The 20,985-nt window shown below is 46.0% G+C and overlaps 1 protein-coding gene across 4 annotated transcripts in view; it reads right to left on the reverse strand.

The window, feature by feature from the left end:
- Positions 1-1,427: 1,427 nt before the first annotated feature.
- DDX24 (DEAD-box helicase 24) overlaps positions 1,428-20,985 on the reverse strand; it is a 32,488-nt gene continuing 12,930 nt past the window's right edge. For 3 of the 4 annotated variants that reach the window (XM_042944190.1, XM_042944189.1, XM_042944188.1), the window contains exons 2-9: positions 20,173-20,889; positions 12,310-12,822; positions 11,117-11,270; positions 10,318-10,833; positions 8,136-8,211; positions 5,158-5,346; positions 3,674-3,803; positions 1,428-1,977 (exon numbers count right to left, since the gene is read on the reverse strand). In XM_042944190.1, coding sequence (XP_042800124.1) covers positions 1,706-1,977; positions 3,674-3,803; positions 5,158-5,346; positions 8,136-8,211; positions 10,318-10,833; positions 11,117-11,270; positions 12,310-12,822; positions 20,173-20,884 — 2,562 coding nt within the window. In that variant the 5' untranslated portion in view covers positions 20,885-20,889 and the 3' untranslated portion in view covers positions 1,428-1,705. The other variant, XM_042944191.1, reaches the window with a different exon arrangement.

Consider the following 20,985-nt stretch of genomic DNA (forward strand, 5'->3'; position numbering starts at 1 on the left):
ACCAAAAAATGAAAACAATCTCCTGTTAGGAGACAAGAACAGGATGTCAACAGACATCAGTGGATCTGTTTGTGATCCATTCACGACTCAGGTGCTGCTAAGATTCCTTAAACCTGTTTAAACCTCCCCTGTACTATTCAGATAATGGAGAGTCCCCTGCCTCTTCCAGCAGCTGTCACTGAAGAACTGATCTCTCAGACTAGGACTGTTTTCTACTACAATCTCCTCTCCAGGTCACTGGTGACCCTGGGGAGACATTCCTGGGCAACACTGCTGTCTGTCCTTTTAAGACTGAAGCAGTTTTCTGAACTTGCCCTGAGCCCATAAGTTAATACTCACAGTTCTAACCCCAGGTCTGCCACCTGGCTGCTCTGCGATCCTGAGCCCGTCTTAACTGCTCAGTATCCACCTTCTCAACTACAAAAAGGTACTGGGACTTGTACGTCAGGACCTTGTCGTATTAAATGATAAAACATGAAAGTGCCTACCGGTGTTTAGTACTTGGTCAACACTCAGGGATCCCCGATTTTGAGTTCAGGCCAGGGGTCCCGTTGTAGTTACACAGGGGGGCCGAGAGAACACCGCCGCCATCCTGCCAACCTTGTCAACCGTGAAGCCGAGGAGACACCTGTTTAGAAGCCCAGGCTTAGCTGTGAAGAAATCTATGCTTCTCTGGCAATTGTGGCTATTCACCGAGACTAAGCCAGAGAAAGCTCGGGTGGCACCAAAAGGCCACTAGTTCCCTCAGCAGGTACCTACACGATGCCCTGACCTAAGCCCCAGGGCTGCAAGGGATCATAAAAACAGCCTATGCTGTCAAGGAGCTTCGCAGAGACAATACAACGTGCCACGTGCTAGGAAGAGGGGGAGCACGGCTACTGTGGGAGCCACAGGACACTATGTCCTCCTGGGGGCTCAGGGACCCAAAGCACACACCGCAGTGCTCAGGGATGGGAAAGGAAAGCAGGCGGAGGGACAAGCTTGTATAAAAGGCTCAGGATAAGGGAAGCGGCACGTGGGACCCACGGGCGACAATCCGTTCAGTCACACGGGAGGGGAGCGAAAAGGCGCGAGAAACCGGCTGGCGCCAGAGCCCGAGTGCCTCGCCGTGCCGGACTCAGCGTGCCGTCACCGGCCTCCCCACAAGCGGCTCCGACGTTAAGGACGCCTGTATTCTCTTGGAACCCGAGAACGGCAGCCTCTCTCGGCCCACCTTGCGGAGTGGCTCAGACAAGGCAAAAGCCGTGAGTGAGCGGTAGAGAGCTGAAGAGCCGCGAGGGGTCTGCTGTGGAGAAAAGCAGCGACGAAGCGAAGGCGAGCTGCTCCATCCACACCGTCCAGTGGGATGACACACCCCCCACATGCATCTGCAGCCAAAGGATTAGCGTGGCTACGTTCCAGCCAAAAACTCAGGATACCACGCCGGCTCTGACTACCGTTTTTAATTGAGAAAACCAAGCTGAACGTACAAGAAGCCTGTACACACTGGAATACAGAAATATATAAGCTGCTGCATAGAATTCTTACTCCAAAACAACACAAATGTGCACGAGGTCTCGCCTGCAGTGGGCGCTGGCAAGGAACAGGGAGATTTCTATAACCGGGGCGGACAGTGGAGCGGAACGCAAAGCGGGCGGGTTTTCCATACAACCAGAGAACACAGAAACGACGTGCCGTCACCCACAGACTCTGACCTGGAGGGTGGTCAATTTGCACTTGTACTTGGCTGCGGCTGTTCCTGCTGCTGCTCTTTCGGCTGCTTCTTCTTCTTCTTCTTCTGTTTGGCCAGGCAGCTCAAAGCAGACTCACCATCTCTCGGGGCAGACGTGAGCGTGGGCAGCCTGCCAGACTGAGTCGGATACTTGGTTTTCAGGTCATCTTTGAACAACGGCTGGGAGAGTAAATGGCGCAGCTCCTTCTTCAAGACCTTCATCTGCTTTTGTCTCCTACGCTCTTCTTGCTGGTCAGTTTTTCTTCCTTAAAACACAATACAAAACATCGTATTTATTGTGATTTGTAGAAGCACTTTGTTTCCCTTGATGGATACTTGTGATGAAAAACATTTTAGGGGTACATGGGTGGCTCAGTTGGCTATGCATCCAACTTCGGCTCAGGTCATGATCTCACGGTTGGTGGGTTCGAGACCTGCGTCGGGCTCTGTGCTGACGGCTCAGAGCCTGGAGCCTGGTTCGGATTCTGTGTCTCCCTCTCTCTCTGCCCCTCCCCTGCTCATGCTCTCTGTCTCAAAAATAAATAAAACGTTAAAAAAATTTTTTTTTTTTTTTTTTTTTTAAGAAAATGTTTTAGAACTCTTGGAGAACCAAGGCTCAAAACTTCTCTATGGAAGCTAGTGTTGGCTAACTTCCAAGACCATTTAGGAGGGGGATACTCAGGGCCACCATTGTCTTCACTCAAAAAAAAAAAGTCTCTAAGACCAGAATCCTCTCCATTTTACAGTCAAGGTCGCTTGCTGAAGGTCACAGAGCTAGCTAGCTAGCTAGCTAGCTGTCAAACTGAGATTAAAACCCAGGTTTCCTGACTTGAAGACCAATTTTCTTCCTATGACCATTGTGACTCAATAGGTACAAAGCCTCCAGGAGACTGTGAACACCGTCTGCAGCCCAGCTCTCCTGTACCTCACCACCAGCACTGACTGCACCTGTGGAGGCCGGCACAGTCAAGGCCTCCACACCAGCCTGTCCTCGGGAAGGGAAGCCAGGGCCTGACCTGTCAAGAGCCCACGCTTGAGCTAACAGAAGGAACAGCTCCTTGTCACCAAGCCCACTGGTTTGGTTCCCAGCTTCCATATTGAGCAGACAGCTTAAGTCGGCCTCCCAATCTGTTGGCTTTGGCACCGAGAAAGCCAACACCTCAGCTGAGCTGCCCACCTGTGGGATGGAAAGAACACTGGATCTAACTCTGGTGTCATCAGTTCTAGATTTGGTTCTACCACTTCTTAGACTCAAGAGCTTTCCTAGAGCAGGGACCACACAGAGCCATCCCTGGATCCTTAGGCTCTTGCCCACATTCAGAATAGGGGCTCAGGAAAGGCCCAGTAGTAGAGCTGTTTCCCTGTGCAAACTGCTCCTTTTCCGTGAGCCTCTAGTTTCCATATGTAAAAGGACAGTAATTCCTGCTGTTTATGTCCGGAGACCATGAAGGTCAGAGGAGATGATAAACAGTAACAATAATGATCGTAAATACCTTAAAATGTACCAAATACTTTCTATTTGCTGGCACTGTGACAGGCACTTCACACTCATCAACTCAAGCCATCTTTGCAATAACCCCAGGAGGTAGGAACTTTAGGACCTGCGTCTTATACATGATGACAGCCTAGGTACAAAAGAGAGGTTAAGGAACTCAACCTGGTCACACAGCCAGTTAAGGGAATGGACCGGCACTGGCTGCCAGGCCACAGAGCCTACCCCTAATGTTGCTATACTCCACTGCCTTTCCACATGAAGGAGGCAGCCGAAGGCTCCAGACAAATAAGACAGAGGGAACAAAGGCCAAGGGCCGTAGGCTCATCTGGGACTAAAGCCTGTTACAAAGAAAGAAAAGGCATCTTGCTCATTTTAAAAGGACCCATGGTTGTGAGGAGGTTCCAACCAGACAAAAGTTGAAGGGAAAATGCCGAATGTATCCTTCAAATCCCACCCGGCCCGCTCACCCTTATACATCTCTTCTTCCAGCTCAATCTCAAGGGCAGCTGCTGCCTGCTCGATCCAAGAGTTGTGCAGACACGCCTGGAAGTTCCGATATTCAGCTTTCTCAATCTGCCGAGCTAAATGTATTCGTTCCTGGGGGAAAGGAGTAGAGAGTGTTCATTTGACAGAAGCTTGAGCCTCTAGGAAGCAAAGGCTCATAGAAGTTGTGGTTTTCAAAAAAGCCCCTGAGATCAGCTCCCATCAAAATGAATCTGTTCTGGTTCCTGACAAAAGCAAAGCGGGCAATCGGCACACGAGTGCGAACAAATGAAATCACAAGAGCCAGCTTTCCAAATGACAAACCTGAACAGCCCCACCTGTTGAAGCTCACCGCAGTTGGACTGCCAATCTCCAGGTGTCCAGAGGGAACTCTTTTCCCCAGACACCACCGATAGCTCCCAAGCTGAGCTGGGACCCTGAAACACCCCAATAGTCCTGAGTTAGGGCCCCACTGTGACTGATCACGGGGTCGACAAAGTCAGAGAACCGCCTTCTCTCTTCCATGTCGTCCTTTGCCAAAAACATTTCAACTCTCCTGCTTGTGGGTGTCGGGGCCAGGCTGCAATGACAGGAAACACGGGAAAAATGGAAGAGACCTTGTGGTGCGGGGGAAAGGAGCCACAGGAAGCCAGGGTGGCTCCCGACCTTCCTGACGGGAAATCCTCTGTCATCTCCATTCTTCCAAGCTCACCTCCCACTGTATTTCCCCACACGGCTAACACTCCTTTCGAGCCAGAGGAACTAACAGTCCTTGAAGGGTTCCATGCTTTTGCTCCCTCAATTCCTGGAATTCTGTCTGCTCTTTACCTCTCTACAGGCGAGAAGCTTGGAGGAAACCTCCTCTCCTACCAATATAACCATAATGCCCACCAGTGCCATGGTGTTCCATTTGTACCTAAACTTCAGCACGGGCTCAGCCTGCCTCACGAGCCAGTGGATCTCTATGGAAGAAAACCCACCCGGCTCTGGTACCTGACACACGATGGCCCACAGTTAGCAGCACCTGCTCAGCTGAATGCGTACTGAGTTAAAATGTAAAACCCCAAAGGTAGGAATTACTGGCATTTGCTTCAGGAATGTGACAAACCTTTAGTATGTGCCTCAGTGAGACAAGCTGACCTTACTTCCCTACAACCACCGGATGCAATGTCCAGGCAGCCACGCTCATGGTCCTTGTCCAGTGGACAGGGAGTGGCAGAGGCTCCAGGGGCAGGCAGTGAAGAAAGGGCTCAGGAAGAAAATTCCCTAGCTTTTTGCACACTCATCAATTTCTCTCTCCCACCACATCCAGTGTCCCCATTCCTTTTTTTAACGAATCTGCCTGTTAGCTGTTGGCAGAATCATTACTTAGTTTCTAAGGTTCCTACTGCTAGAGCCTCCCAGCAAGGTGAGGCTGCGGCGTGATCCCTTCCCTCGTTAGCACTGGGTTTGTAACACTTATTTCTACCTTGACTGCATCCATGTACTTTGTCTGCACAGGAAACAGTGGGATGTCCTCATCTTTCTTGAGGGTTTTATAAATCTTCTTAAAGTTGATCACATCCTCAGGCCCAATCAGCATAAGGCTGAGGCCTTCATTGGTGGCCCGAGCAGTTCGACCACTTCGGTGGACATAGATCTCCGAGGTGCGAGGAACCTGCCAAAGGTGGAACAGGGATGTCAACGTGTGGCCGTCACCCAACGTGCTCTTCCCCTCAGGGCCAGCAACCCAATGCTGCACCTCCCTCCCTCCCAGTCAGGCAGCAGAAACCTCTCCAGCAATGTGGACCAATCCAGCCCTTCTCCCTTAGTCCTAATTCTTCAGCCCATTCACTGTGCAGGGTCTGCCTTCCCATGGCCCCTGTTCTGCCCTCCCCTGCTTCCAGACCCTCGTGACCACCCAAAAGAACAATGACAGTCACTTCTTATTTCTTCTCTCGTCCTCCCCACTTTCCCTGACCCAACCCAAAACTGCCATTGTAATCTTCCTGAGCCAAAGCTCTGACCATAATTCCCACTCTAACTAAAGAAACTCTGCGGGTTCTTCAGTAACTCTACATGAATGATTGAACATGGTGATCAGAACCAACATTTACTGAGTGGTTACAACGGGCCAGGCAATTTTAAGCATTTGCATGTATTATCTCACTTACTCCTCACAAACAGCAACACGAAATAGACGCTTTCGTGATTATCCGTATTATAGACCAGGAAACTGAAACACACAGATGTTAAGCAATACCCCCTAATAAACAGTGGAGCCACAATTTGAACCACAGCAGTCCAACTTCAAAGTCTATGCTGACCTCTGGGCTCCACTGCCTCCACTCTAATATATACTGGACATGTCCCCCACAGGTGTGGATGGGCACTGACAATCCCTTCCCACTCCTGTGGCACCCACCGCTGATCAACAACAGCCTTCTCCACCGAGTCCAGATAACACGATCATTTCCAATGCAGCTCTCAGCGCCGCTATGAACCGTTCATAATGGTGCTAGAAATGAGGTCTACCGGCCATTCTTCACTTTCTCCTCCCAACATACGCCCCAACTCATGGCCAACTGCCCACTTCCACACGTTCCTTCCTCCTTCCACCTCTACATACCCAGATCCTCCCCATTCTTAAATGCAAAGCATCTTTTAGGAAGTTCTTTCCGACCTCCCAAACTGGAAGTTACTTTCCTCTCCCATTGTATTTTACAACTTCCTAACACCTTTCGCCTTAAATTAGGGCTATGGTCGTCTCATCTCCTCTAGTGGACTTGATACTTCTCTGGGGCCAGGATTATGCTTTGTTCATCTGGATATCTCCCACAAAGACTGACTCAGCCTCTTTCGCCCAAAAAAGGATGAAGAAAGATTTGCTAAACAGAATTGGCAGCCTGAAAGACTTTTTAAAGCATGAGGAATTAGAAAGGAGAAATAGTAACGCCAGATAGCTACCATTTACTGGGTACTCAGCACTGTGGGAGGTGTTCATCAGCAGGAGCCCATTTAATTCTCATCATCACCCTAGGGTTTCAGCAGCATTATGACTCCCAGTTTACAAACAATGACACTGAAAACCAGAGATGCCAAGTAACGTGCCCAAAGCTAACCAACTATGAAGCAGGCCACAAGCATTCAAACGCTCCAAGTGTGGTTTTGGAGCCCATATTCCTAACCACCACGCTATGCTAATATTCACCAGGTGCGTGCACTAATTAATGTCAGTGTCAATAGCAGCTGACATTTAGTACGTGCTTAGGATGTGCCTTCTGTTTTTCTAAGCTCTTCACACATAATAACTTAGTTCACTTAAATAAGAACTCAGAGGGGCGCCTGGGTGGCTCCGTCGGTTAAGCATCCGACTTCAGCTCAGGTCATAATCTCACAGTTTGTGAGTTCAAGCCCCACGTGGGGGCCCTGTGCTGACTGCTCAGAGTATGGAGCCTGCTTCGGATTCTGTGTCCCCTCTCTCTGCCTGCCCCTCCCCTACTCATGCTCTGTCTCTCTCTCAAAAATAAACATTAAAATAAAAAACTTAGAAAAGTAGATACTATAATAACTTCCATTTAACAAATAAAAACATACGGTTTAAAGAGATTAAAATAGCTTGCGTAAAGTTACATGGCTGGGATTTAAGCCCAGGAAGGTCTTAAGCTACCACACTCTTCTATTTCTCTATACCAGGATAGCCAGTTTACATGCTACTATGCCCATTCCATGAAAGAAAACAAGACTCTAACCTGCCAGTAAGTATCAATTAGTTTGTCCAAATCAGAGAAAGGGACGATGTGACATCAGAAATGCCAAGAGGTTTTTTAAGAATAAATCTCATGAGGGGTGCCTGAGTGGCTCAGTCGGTTAAGGGTCCGACTTCGGCTCAGGTCATGATCTCATGGTTCATGAGTTCGAGCCCCGAGTGGGGCTCTGTGTTGACAGCGTGGAACCTAGAGCCTGGTTCGGATTCTGTGCCTCGCTCTCTGCCCCTTCCCCACTCCTGCGTGCACGTACTCTCTCTCTTAAAAATAAGCAAACATTAGAAAAGATTAAAAAAAAAAAGAATAAATCTCACAAACTCTTGAATGCAGAGAACAACTGGAGAGTTGACTGGGCGGGCGGGGGTTGGGTGGGGGGGGTGATGGGCACTGAGGAGGGCCCTTGTTGGGATGAGCACTGGGTATTGTATGTAAGCGATGAATCACGAGAATCTACCCCCAAAGCCAAGAGCACACTGTATACGCTGCATGTTAGCCAACTTGACAATAAATTATGTATTAAAAAAAAAAAGAAATCTCATGAGTATTCTGAAAGTGACAGCAGCTAGTCGGTCACTAGACGCCAGGGGTACTCTGCTGCATGAGGCCCTGGGACCAACAATTCCTCCTCCCTCCTGCTCCCTCCCCAAACCTTCACCTAAAAAATTCCCCAGTTAGCACAACAAAGTCTCTACTGCCCTACCTGGTAATGGATGACATGCTGGACTTTAGGGATATCCAGGCCCCGAGCTGCCACATCTGTTGCCAGGAGAACACAACTGTGGTGGAGAGACAAAGCTCGTTAATAACAACTAACAGCTATCATTAATCAAATTCTTACCACCTGCTGAATACACTAGATAAAGAAACCGAGGCTCAGACAGATTAACTCCCAAGGCATAAACACGGCCGTTCACTTGTGAAGCCAGGATCCAAAGTGGGGTCTCGCTGACCACAATCGACAAGCCACACCCTGCAATAAAAGGCTACCTTCAGTAACTTAAATGAGGTCAAGCCCATTCTAGGTCAGAGACCTCGTCTTCTATCACCGTCCCACTTACTTCCCTCACATACACATCCTTGCTTTCCTTCAAACGTGCCAAACATGCCCCGGCCTCTAAACCATTAAACTTGCTACACCTTAGGCCTTACAAGGTCTTCCTCAGACATTCCGGTTTCCTTGCTTTGTCCACACTCTGCTACAACCCCTCCCTCTTAGAGAAACCTCCCTGACCATACCCCGCAGTCTGCACAACTCTGCTCCTCAGCACTCAGCATCACCTTACAAACTACAAACTTGCTTTTCAATTTATCATCTCCCTCCACTGGAACATAAACCTCATAACAGTAAGGACTTTGCACTATTCACTGTTCTATTACCTAGAACAGTGCCCGGTTCATAGTAAGCATGACATAATTTCACTGGGTAATGTTTCTTAATGTATGCGTACTTCAAAGAAAGTCAAAAGCACCTGAGGTATGTATGTCTTCGAAACGTAAGATTCTGGACTTTTCAGAATCCCCACTCCCTGTAGCTCTGATGTAGGGCACAAGAATGTATGCAAATTAAAATTTATAAAACATTAGACCGCAGCTCTATGTCAATGGTGGCAACTTTTTCTGTAAAGTGCCAGATGGTAAATCACTTTGGGCTTTGAAACTACTCAACTTTTGCTGTTCTCTGTGCAAAAGCAGCCAGAAACAATAAATAAATGGGCCTTGCTGTGTTCCAGTAACACTGTACTTATAAAAACAAGCAGTGAGCCAGATTTGGTCCATGGGCCATCGTTTCCTACTCTCTGATCAAGTAAACCACTAAATTCTATCTGGCAACATTCCAAGGGAGGTAAACCAGACACTTGTTCTGGAAACTAATCACTCTGTAACTGGACAAAACACAGTGCAGAAGTCAATCTAGACTCAACCTCAACCTTCACAGGCCCTTATCCTGACGACGTGCACACTGCTGTCTGAGCATCAGTCTGGCCCAAAAAGAGATGCACAGTGACAGCACAGTAGGACACAGCATGCATTCTGGGCCTGACACGCTTGTCTGAGGCCCAGCTCTGTCACTTTCAGGATGAGAAACCTTGGGCAAGCTTTCCTAGATCTTACTGTTTTCAATCTATAAAATGAGAATAATGATAATAAATGATACGAAATAAGTATTAAAGCTAACGTTTAGCAAGTGCACACTATGGGCCAAGCATTGTTCTAAATGCTTTATATGTATAAATTAATTTAACCTATGCAACAACCTCTCAATTAGCTTCTATTATTATACTGTTATGCTAATTATGAGAGAAGTGAAACACAACTGAAGTAATTTGGTCAGCTAGAAGTGGCACAGCCAAGGTCCTGACCTCAAGCAATCTGATTCTCTCTTTTTAACCATGAATCTATTCTGCTCCTTCTCAAGGATGTTAGAATTCAATGCATGTGGTCATGTATTTACAACGCCAGCATAATACTTACTATATCATTAAGTGTTCAATAACAGTTGGTATTATCATCACCATTACTCATTATTGTTTTTTGAGAGAGAGCAGGAGCAGAAGAGCAGAGAGAGAACCAGAGAGAAAATCGTAAGCAAGCTCTGTGCTCGATCCTACAACTATGAGATTACCTAAGTCAAAATCAAGGGCTTAACTGACTGAGCCACCCAGGAGCCCCTACCATTACTCATTGTTAAGAAAGTTTCTGTTGGGCATTATTAGCAACTAAATGCATTAGTGAGAGTAAGCCTATTTCACGATGTGCAAAAAAGGGCTACCTTCTACTGATAAGGCCTCCATGTCAGAAGGTAGCTTCCCACCCTCTCCCACCGTCCTGGCAACCTTGATGTAATGGCTAGAGCCTGGGTTCTGGGTACAGGCCTGACTTACTCTTCCAGACGGGCAAACTGCTCCAGGTTTCTGAGCCTCTGCTTCTGGTGCATGCAGGCATGTAGGGTCAGTGGCATGATATCTAGGACTTTGAGGAGCCCAGAGAGGCGTTTGATGCAGGAGATGCTGTTGGCAAACACTAACGTGCGGCCCGGATGCTGCATCAGGAAGTAGTACAGATAGAAGTCTTTCTCATCAGCCTCACAGTGAATCTTGGTCTCTGTCAGTGTCTCCACTGTGGCCTCATTTCTGGTGAGATCAATGACCTTGGGCTTGCCCCTCATACCAATCTTCTGCACGAGGAGATCAAGTTTGGCGGTTTTGTCAATTTTCTTCGTGTGCTTCTTATGAAGGATTCGAGCGGGAGCTTGATGTACCAGGGTCAGTGTGGCAGAAAAAATAAGGGTCTGTCTCTTTGGATTGTATTGGGAGTCACTGAGCATCTCTAGCAGCTGTGAGAGCTCAGCAAAGTGGCCTTTCTCAACCATCCGATCAGCCTCATCGACCACAAGGCACCTGCAGATCCAGACAGATCCACATAACCTGGTTAGTAGCAGGAGTCATTTACAGCACACTCGACTACCATCGCAGCTCTCAACAGAGACACACACACATGCCACCACCCCCAGGGCCTCAACTAACCTTCCTCATGCACACTGGGTTTTCTAAAGGCCCAAGTCTGGCTGGCACCACACTGTGGCACACAGTGGTAAGGAGAAGGTATTGCATATACTACCATGCCACCCCAGGTCCACTTCAGAAAGGGAGGGAAAGGGAAAGGAGAGGTACTGTCACTTACCTGAGCTGCTTAAGATTGCTCAAATGAGGGTGCTTTTCTTTAATTAGCTCCCACAGCCGGCCCGGAGTGGCAATCACAATCTCGGGCTGGCGGTTCAGCATCCTCTGCTGTTTCTGCGTAGACATTCCACCAACCAAAATAGCAGTTTTAATTCCTATGGTACACAAAATATGAGAGACCCTGTTATTCAGTCTGGCTGCTTATTTTCTGCCATGGCTGACATAGGTGCTCCCAGATTAGCAGAGGCGATCAACCACCAGGACAGCTCCCGTCTCTTTTTGGATGGCGCTAAAAGAGTGGGCCTGGCCTAACGGTTGGTGTCACTCCTAGAAGGCACATCAAGTCTTCTATGATCTAGGCCTTGCCTGCTTCCCCAACCTCATTTCTTTCTACTCCCTCCCCTCTATCAACAACAGAAGACCTGGATTCAAACCCAGGCATATTTACATCCAAAGTTCCCGGAAAACTGAGCGGCAGCGCACAATGCTGGGAAAGATGTCACTCTGCAACTATCACACACCTCCCTAGAAACCCTGCCATCCCCCTCAATTAGAATGACTCTGAACCTCCTCTAATAGCCTACTGTTCTGTTCTCTTCTCTCGTGGAGGACTTCTCAAGGTATCCAATGTGGAAAGAACACATAGGATCATGCAGGCAAAGTGCTTAGCAAAATGCCTGGCACACAGTAAGAGTTTGGTAAGTACTGCTGCTTTTAGTATAAAGTTAAAATTCACACTGTGCAGCCCATCCCAAAAGGAATTCCCTCAAAGAGTAAGTTCAACACCCCAAGCCAGAGGTTGGCAAACTTTTTCTTAAAGGGTCGATAGTAAACATTTTGGCCTAGTGAGTTAAATGGCCCCTACTTCATTCTGCCTTGATAGTGCAAAAGCAGCCACAGACACAATGTAAACAAATGGGTATGGCTGCACTATCGTTACACTTTGCCCATCTCTGCCCTAAGCATCCACCATTTGCAATAAATAACTAACTACCCATGCATCTAGAACGGCATTAGCTGTGTGTCATTCTTAGGAGAACTGACAAAGCATCAAACAATTTCTGTAAGGCTTAATTCTCTGGCAGGAGAGAAAGATTTCCCCTAAAGGGCAGGAGCCACAGTTCATTCACCTTTGCCACCCCGGCATCTAGGATCCTCGGAAATATTTATTAAATGGAATTAAACAAACCTCACCTGTAAACTTGGCCACGGCATCAATATGTTGCTTAACCTGGACAGCGAGCTCCCTGGTAGGAGTCAGAACCAGTCCGAGCAAAGGGCGCTTCGGATGTGCTTTACAGGTGGCGATTTTGCCACCCAGCTCTTGCTTTAACCCTCCAGTCTGCTCTTCCTCCAGCTTTTCCTCTTTGCCTTCATCCTGCTTGGGGATGGCCTTCTCCCTGATCAGCGAAGAAGGTCCTTCACCAGCATCATCATCACAGAGGGGCAGCGCCCGGTCCGACACGGCAGCTCCAGTCTTGATCTTGCTGGGTGGCGCTCTAGCCTTCAGTCCAGCTTCACCGGGCAGGGCTTCTCCCTCAATTCCAATCTCCTCAGGCAAAACTCCACACTCAGTCCCGGCCTCGGTCCCGGCCTCGCTAGGTAATGCTCCTGGGTTCCCTAGAGTCGGAGTGGGCTTCTTTTTCACCTGCCACTGCAGTACTGCGTGGATCATTGGAATGGCAAAGGCAAGGGTTTTTCCACTTCCTTAGAAGTAAAACAAAAACAAAAACGGTGCGAATCAACAAACGCACATACCTTTTCTCTCGGGCTCTTTCTTTTACACAGACTAAGGGATCCTGAAACGGCCAAGTGCCAGGCTGACCAAGCCAAAGCTCCTCCACCCAGCACAGATTCCCCCACAGCACTGCAACCAGAGGCATCTGGAATTAAAAGCCGAAAAAGAGTCTGGCAGACTAGCCCTGAGGCCTAAGGTCACCAATGTGAACTACACACAAAGTCCACGCACTGAAACTCTAAACAGATCGACAAGTTTTGTGTGTGCGTGTTGTCACTGTTGTGGAGAAACTACACGTTAGGGTGTGAGGAATGGAAACCTGTGTATAGTTTTCCAAGACCTTAGATGGAGAAGGTGGGAGTAGAAGACAATTTTTTTAGTTTTTGAGAAAACTTTAAATCAGCACACTTTTCTCTATGTTTGAACATTGTCAAACTGACCTTTGAATGTATACGACGCCCCAATTCACATCCTCTAGGTGGTTAATACAAACCAACAAGACACCGCAAGTTGAGAATTTAAAGTAGTTCCAAAGTTATAATGCCCCAAGCAAAAGCAAATAAATGATCTCTGGAGAAAGAAACCTTTATCATAAGCCTCAAAGAATTCTCTCTAGTAATTTTCAGAGGAAAACGAGCAGCTCTCAGTTAAAAAAAAAAATAACCCACAAGAAAACAAGGTATACTATGAGCAAGAACTGTAAGAGAGCAAAACAGACCCATTAACACTTCAGATAAAATGGCACTTTTCATCAGAAACCATCAAAGCTAGAAGACAGTACTACATCTTTATTTGAACACCTGAAAAAAAAAAATCTGACAACACAGAACTCTCCACTTAGCAAAAATTCCTTTCAAAACAAATGTAAAATAAAGACATTTTGGCACACAGAAGCTGAACAGTTTATCATCAGCAGGACCTGGACTACAGGAAGTACTAAAGGGAGCATCTTCCGTGCAAAAGATGCTACTGGATGTGATTCTGGATCCGTACAAAGGAAGAGCACCAAAAATGGTGATGGTAACATGGGTAAACACGAAAGACGTCGTTCTCTTATTTAAACATATTACTTAAGTTTAAACTTATTGAAACTTAAAATTATTATACATAAAAACGCATTTTGGATTTCTAAAGTATATAGCAAAAAGCACAAAAGAGAGGAGAAATAGAAATACATTTTTGTAGGGTTCTTGTACTATATATAAAATAGTATATTATTACTTGAAGGAAGAGCATAACATATTAAAGATATATACTATGAATCCAAAAGCAACCACTAAAAGGAAATAACAGAGTTACAGCTAATAATAAAAGATATAAAATGTCATCACAAAAAATATTCAATCCCAAAGAAGAGGAAAAAGAGAATAGCAAATAGTAAAACAGCATATTACAACCCAACTATTACCAATAATCAAATAAAATATAAATGACCTCAACAAATAAGACTGTCAGACTTAAGAGCAAGACCCAAGTATATGCTGTCTACAAGGATGCCATTTTGTTTTATTTTTTTCCTCACAAGTCTCAGTTTAACATAAAGCATATTTTATAAAGATGAAAAGCCAGTGAAGAGGTACATAGGGCAAGGTCTGGAAGGGTCCCAAGTGCAAGGGCTTCTGTCCCTGTGGAATGGGGGCACACCACCCTCCCAGCACACAGATATGTTCATCAACCTGGAAGCTCCAAGAAACCCACTTTAAATACAAAGACATAAGTAGGTTAAAAGTACAAGTGTGGGGGCGCCGGGGTGGCTCAGTCGGTTGGGCGTCTGACTTCAGCTCAGGTCACGATCTCGCGGTCCATGAGTTCGAGCCCTGCATCGGGCTCTGTGTTGATGGCTCAGAGCGTGGAGCCGGCTTCGGATTTTGTGTCTCCCTCTCTCTCTGCCCCTCCCCTGCTCATGCTCTCTGTCTCAAAAATAAATAAAAACATTAAAAAAAAAAAAAAAGTACAAGTATGAGGGAAGCCTGGCTGGCTCAGTTGGTTGAGCATGTGACTCATTCTCAGGGCTGCAAATTCAAGCCATACATTGGGTGTAAAGATTACTTTAAAATAAAATCTTTTTTAAAAAGTACAAGTATGAAAAAAACCACACCATGCTAACATGAATCAAAATAAAGCTGGAAAAGGTACATTAATATGAGAGAGAGAAGATTTTAGAAAAAAGAAGACTGGGGATAAAGAGGGCCATTTCATAATGGAAGGAATAAAGTCATTTAAAAGATGTAACAGTCCTAAAGATGTAAACACAAGTAAAACAGAGCTTCACAACACAGGAAACAAAAACTAATGGAACTGCAAAGAAAATTATCACTCAAGGAAAAATAAGTAACACAAATATTCTAATATATTAAAGCAATTAAATTTGTAGTTAAAACCCATCCTACTAAAAGTGCAGGCACAGATAAATTCTACTAAATAAGGTAGAAAAAAAAAAAAAAAACCAATTCTATACAAACTTTCAGAAAATTGAGAATACTCAAGTCATTCTGAGGCCTGAATGACTCTGTGACTCCAAAACCAAAGACATTATAAGAAAACTACAAGCTAACATCTCATGAAAAGAAATTCAAAACTTATCAACAAAATTTAGTAAATCAAATCCAACAATATATAAATGGAATAACACACCGTGACCAAGTTTGGGTTATCCCAAGTATGTAAGTTTGGATTAGTATTTGAAAATCAGTGTACTTCACCATTATCAACAGACTCAAAATGAAAACCACTAATCTTTGTTTTTTAATGTTTATTTATTTTGAGGAAGAGTGCGAGCAGGGGAGGGCAGAGGGAGAGAGAAAGTCTCAAGCAGGCTCCATGCTCAGCGCTCAATCCCACAACCTGTGAGAACATGACCTGAGCCGAAATCAAGTGCTGGACGCCCAACTGATTGAGCCACTCAGGTGCCCCAAAAAACCAGTTGTCTTAATAAATGTAGAAAGAGAATTTCAAAAAACCCAACAAGCATTCCTAATAAAAAAGTTCAGCAGGGGTGCCTGGGTGGCTCAGTCGGTTGAGTGTCCGACTTCGGCTCAGGTCATGATCTCGCAGTCTGTGAGTTCGAGCCCCGCATCGGGCTCGGTGCTGACAGCTCAGAGCCTGGAGGCTGCTTTGGAGTCTATGTCTCCCTCTCTCTCTCTCCCCCTCCCCTGCTTGTGCTCTGTCTCTTTCTGTCAAAAATAAATAAATATTAAAAAAAAAAATTTTTAAAAGTTCAGCAAAGTAGGAGCTGAGGAGAATTTTCTCAATCTGATAAAAGGCAAGTAAAACCTGATATCATACTTAATGATGATACTTAACAATAGTGCTCACTATACCATTTCAATTCAAAATTGTACTGGAGATTTTAGTCACTGCGATAAGACAAAAATAAAAGGCATCTAGGCTGGACGATAACATCATCTTTGTAGAAAATGTGCTGTAATCTTCAAGAAACTACTTGATGGTCCCAACTTGGAGGGTGTAAGTCAATATACAAAGACATCATATTTCTATTTGTTAGCAACAACCTGAAATAGAAAATTTTAAGTTGCCATTTACAATGGCATCAGGGGTGCCGGGGTGGCTCAGTCAGGTGAGTGTCCGACTTCAGCTCAGGTCATGATCTCATGGGTCATGGGTTCGAGCCCCATGTTGGGCTCTGTGCAGACAGCTCAGAGCCTGGAGCCTGCTTCAGATTCTGTGGCTCCCTCCCTCTCTGCCCCTCCCCTGCTTGCACTCTCTTTCTCTCAGATAAACATTAAAAAAAAATTTTTTTTAAATGGGCAGGAGAACTGACAAGACGCCACCAAGGCATCACCAAGGAATCCACCAAGGAATATGGATGACAAACAGGCACTTGAAAAGATGCTCAAAGATTAGCCAGGGTTAAAGACTGTACATACCAAGTGTTGGCAAAAACATGGACCAATTCAAACTCTCATAACTTGGTGGGTATGTAAAATGGTATAATCAGTTTGGAAAACTCCTAAAAAGTTACACTTACCGTAACACCTAGCCATTTCACAGGTATTTACCCAAAAGAAATGAAAGCATATACACATACAAGGACTAATACACCAATATCTATGATAGGTGTTTTTTTACTGTTTATTTTTGAGACAGAGAGAGAGCGCATGTGCGCACATACAAGTTGTCTTAATAAAATGTAGAAGGGCAGGGGCAGGGCAGGGAGAGGAGGAGACAGAGGATCCAAAGTGGGCTCTGTGCTGACAGCAGAGAGCCCAATGCAAGGTTCAAACGCACAAACTGTGAGATCATGACCTAAGCCAAAATCAAGAGTCGGATACATAACCGATTAAGCCACCCGGGCGCCCCTACAATAGTTTTATTTGTAATAGCCAAAAACTACAAAGAACAAAAATACCCATCAATGGATAACCAAACTGTGCTTTATCCATGTACTGGAATACTACTCATCAATAAAAAGGAATGAACTATTGGTACTTGTAATAACATGGTTGAATCTCAAACTATGCTGCAAGAGCCAAAACACCCACCTCCCCCAAAAGTCCATATTGTACGATTCCATTATATAAAAGTCTTGAAAACACAAACTAATCTCCAGTGCTAGAAACCGTATCAGAAGTTGTCTGGGAATGAACAAGGAGCAGGACCCAGGAAAAGAGAGATTACAAAAAGGGCCCAAAGCTTCTGTGTCTCCCTCTCTCTGTGACCCTCCCCTGTTCATGCTCTGTCTCTCTCTGTCTCAAAAATAAATAAACGTTAAAAAAAAAATTAAAAAAAAAAAAAAAAAAAAAGGGGCACCTGGGTGGCTTGGTCGGTTAAGCGTCCAACTTCGGCTCAGGTCACGATCTCGCGGTCGGTGGGTTCGAGCCCCGCGTCGGGCTCTGTGCTGACAGCTCAGAGCCTGGAGCCTGTTTCAGATTCTGTGTCTCCCTCTCTCTGTGACCCTCCCCTGTTCATGCTCTGTCTCTCTCTGTCTCAAAAATAAATAAACGTTAAAAAAAAAAAAAATTTAAAAAAAAAAAAAAAAAGGGCCCAAAGCATCTTGTGGGGGTGACGGAAACATTCATTATCCGTGCGGGGAGCAGCTTGTTCACGGCCCCGTAAGTCTTTGTGAATCTTAGGCCTGCAGAATCCCAGCATGCCACAGAGATAACCTGATAGGAGCTGAGGTACGAATCCAAATGTCAGGGTCTGGCAACAGTGTGTCGCACAACCTTGCCTCTGCTTCCAGAAACCCACTTCCAGGCCTCCGCACATACCAAAGCAGTAGAGCAGAATGCTCAAGAGCACACAGACCTCAACTAGAATCCAGGCACTACCACTTTTCAGCTGTGCAGTTTTAGGGACACGGTCCTTCAGCTGTGCAGTTTTAGGGACACGGTCCTCTGTGAGGCTGAGTCTCCTCACCAGTAAGACGAGAATAATGCAACCTATCTCAGGGTGGTCGTAAGAACTGAATTCATCAATGTAACGTACTTAACACAGTGCCTGATACATTTTATCTAAGAAAATGTTCTAAATTATTATTATTAGTTCCATTCCCCTGAGGCTTCCTTACTCTCCCATCCATGTGACTCTTATACAGGACCTCACCCTTAGTACCCTGACCACTCTTTCCAGAAATCCAAGGCACAGAGTGTCCAGATGGTCTAGTCCTATGCAAAAGAATAGCCACTAGCCATGTATAGCTATCGAGCACTTAAAATACGGTTACTCTGTGAGAGTTTTACTTTTTTTTTTTATAAGTTTATTGATTTATTTTGAGAGACAGAGCATGAGCAGAGGAAGGGTAGAGAGAGAAAGGGAGAGACAATCCCAAGCAGGCTCCACACTGTCAGTGCAGAGCCCGATGTGGGGCCTGAACTCATGAACAGCAAGATCATGACCTGAGCCAAAACCAAGTGTCAGATCTTAACCAACTGAGCCACCCAGGCACCCCAAAACGTGATTACTCTACATTTGAGCTGCAAGCTCAAAATGTCAGATTTTGAAAACTTACTATAGAAGTAAGAATATAGGGGCGCCTGGGTGGCTTGGTCGGTTAAGCGTCCGACTTCAGCTCAGGTCATGATCTCACGGTCCGTGAGTTCGAGCCCCGTGTCGGGCTCTGTGCTGACAGCTCAGAGCCTGGAGCCTGCTTCGGATTCTGTGTCTCCCTCTCTCTCTGCCCCTCCCCTGTTCATGCTCTGTCTCTCTCTGTCTCAAAAATAAATAAATGTTAAAAAAAAAAAAAAAGAAAGAAATAAGAATATAAAACATCTCATAATTTTACAATGAATTACGTTAACTGAAATAGATTTTAAAATTAATTTTTACCTGTTTCTTTTTACCTTTTCAAAACATGGCTCCTAGGAAATTTAAAATTACAGACGTGGCTCACGTTACATGTACGTTTCTTCTGGTTACCTCCGGTCTAGCCGGACTTAGCTCCAGGTAGTACAAGCTCTGCCCTCCGGTCGGTAGTTTCATCTATGGAGGGCAAGTCAACCTGCCATTGCTTCACAAAGCCTTAGATGGCCCAGGGAATGAGGGAACTTTCAACAGTGCCTAGACCCAACAGTACCTCATGCCAACACCTACCTACAAAATCCACCTAATGGTTATCTACCACACACTCAAATCTCTCCAAGGACATGAACTCACCAACTCCCAAAGCAGCCCTCGTACCTTGGGACAACTCCTGTGAATCAGACCCCTATTCCTCACGCTAATGAAGACCTACCTCTCGGAAGGGCTGAACTTAGCCCTACTTTACCCCTCTGGGCCGTTTAGAAATGCTCAAGAACGGGAAACTACCATGTGCAGATCGCTTACAATACACTGTGTAAGTTACTGTAACTTTACATTTAACCCACAAAGCAAAAAAAGTAGGTACTGCTGGGAGCTATAGGGGTCAGAGAGATAAAGTGACCTGTCCAAGGTACCAATTACAAAGTGGCAGATTTCAGGGGTCCCTGGGGGGCTCAGTCGGTTAGGCGTCCGACTTCAGCTCAGGTCATGATCTCGAGGTCCATGAATTTGAGCCCTGTGTCGGGCTCTGTGCTGACAGCTCAGAGCCTGGAGCCTGTTTCAGATTGTGTCTCCCCCTCTGTCTGCCCATCCCCTGCTCCTGCTCTGTCTCTCTCCCTCTCCCTCTCTCTCTCAAAAATAAACAAACACTTAAAAACAATTTTTTTTAAAAGTGGCAGATTTCAGCCCAAAGCTGGCTGACTTTGAAACACCTTCATCCAACACTGCTTCTGTGGTTATATCCCCAAATTCCCCTCTCCCACCTCCATCCAACCTGTTAGCAGCCGCAAGTTCAACCCAGAAGCAATCTTGCCCTGGCCAGCTAAGGATGCCCCTACCTGTCTCAGCAGCCCCAAGGATGTCCAGTTTGTCACGGATGGCAGGTGCCAAGGTCAGAGCTTGGATTGGTGTAGGTGCAGAGAAGCCTAGGAAGCTGAGCGCTCGGAGAACCGGCTTGGGTACAAAAAGATCTTTCCAGGCTGTTACATCTGCCTTCTGGTCATGCATTTCAGGCACCCATGTCTTTGCCTTTTTGGGCACCTTTGGAATAGTACTCTGGGAAGACTCCGGCTTTTTTTTCCCTTTCTTTTTCTTCTTTTTTGGAACAGTCTGGGCTGAGCTTTCTGATACCATCTCCTCTACCTCTGGATCAGGACAAACTGTGCCATCTCCCTGGGGCTCTGGCGCAGCGTCTCTGACCTCAGACTCTTTCTCGGCACCGGTCCCTCTAGTCTCCATGTCTTTATTCTTCTTCAACTTCATCTTTTTCTTTGAGGAGCTACACTCTCCTTCCTCGTCTCCCGAAACAGCTTGCGCCTTTCTCTTCTTGGGCCCCTCCTTTGAGAAAAGACTGGAGGAGTTCTTGGCAGGGGAGACCAACTGGTAATCGGTCAGTTCCTCAAAGCACACCAAGTCATCCATCTGTCCATCTGCAAACATATTCGGGTCAATCTTCACCTGCTTCCATTTCCCCACAACTTTGATTCCCTTCGTCTGAAATTTGCCATAGCTTGGCGGCTTTGGCCTTGATTTTGTCTCCTTCAACTTCATGGTTACTGAAAAGAAAAGGAAGGAAATGTTCCATTAAGTTGGCAACTGAGAAGCACAGGGTTCTGAGGCAACAAATATTTTCTGAGCGTATCAGGCCCTGC

The sequence above is a fragment of the Panthera leo genome, chromosome B3, assembly GCF_018350215.1.
Source record: "Panthera leo isolate Ple1 chromosome B3, P.leo_Ple1_pat1.1, whole genome shotgun sequence".
NCBI lineage: Eukaryota > Metazoa > Chordata > Mammalia > Carnivora > Felidae > Panthera > Panthera leo.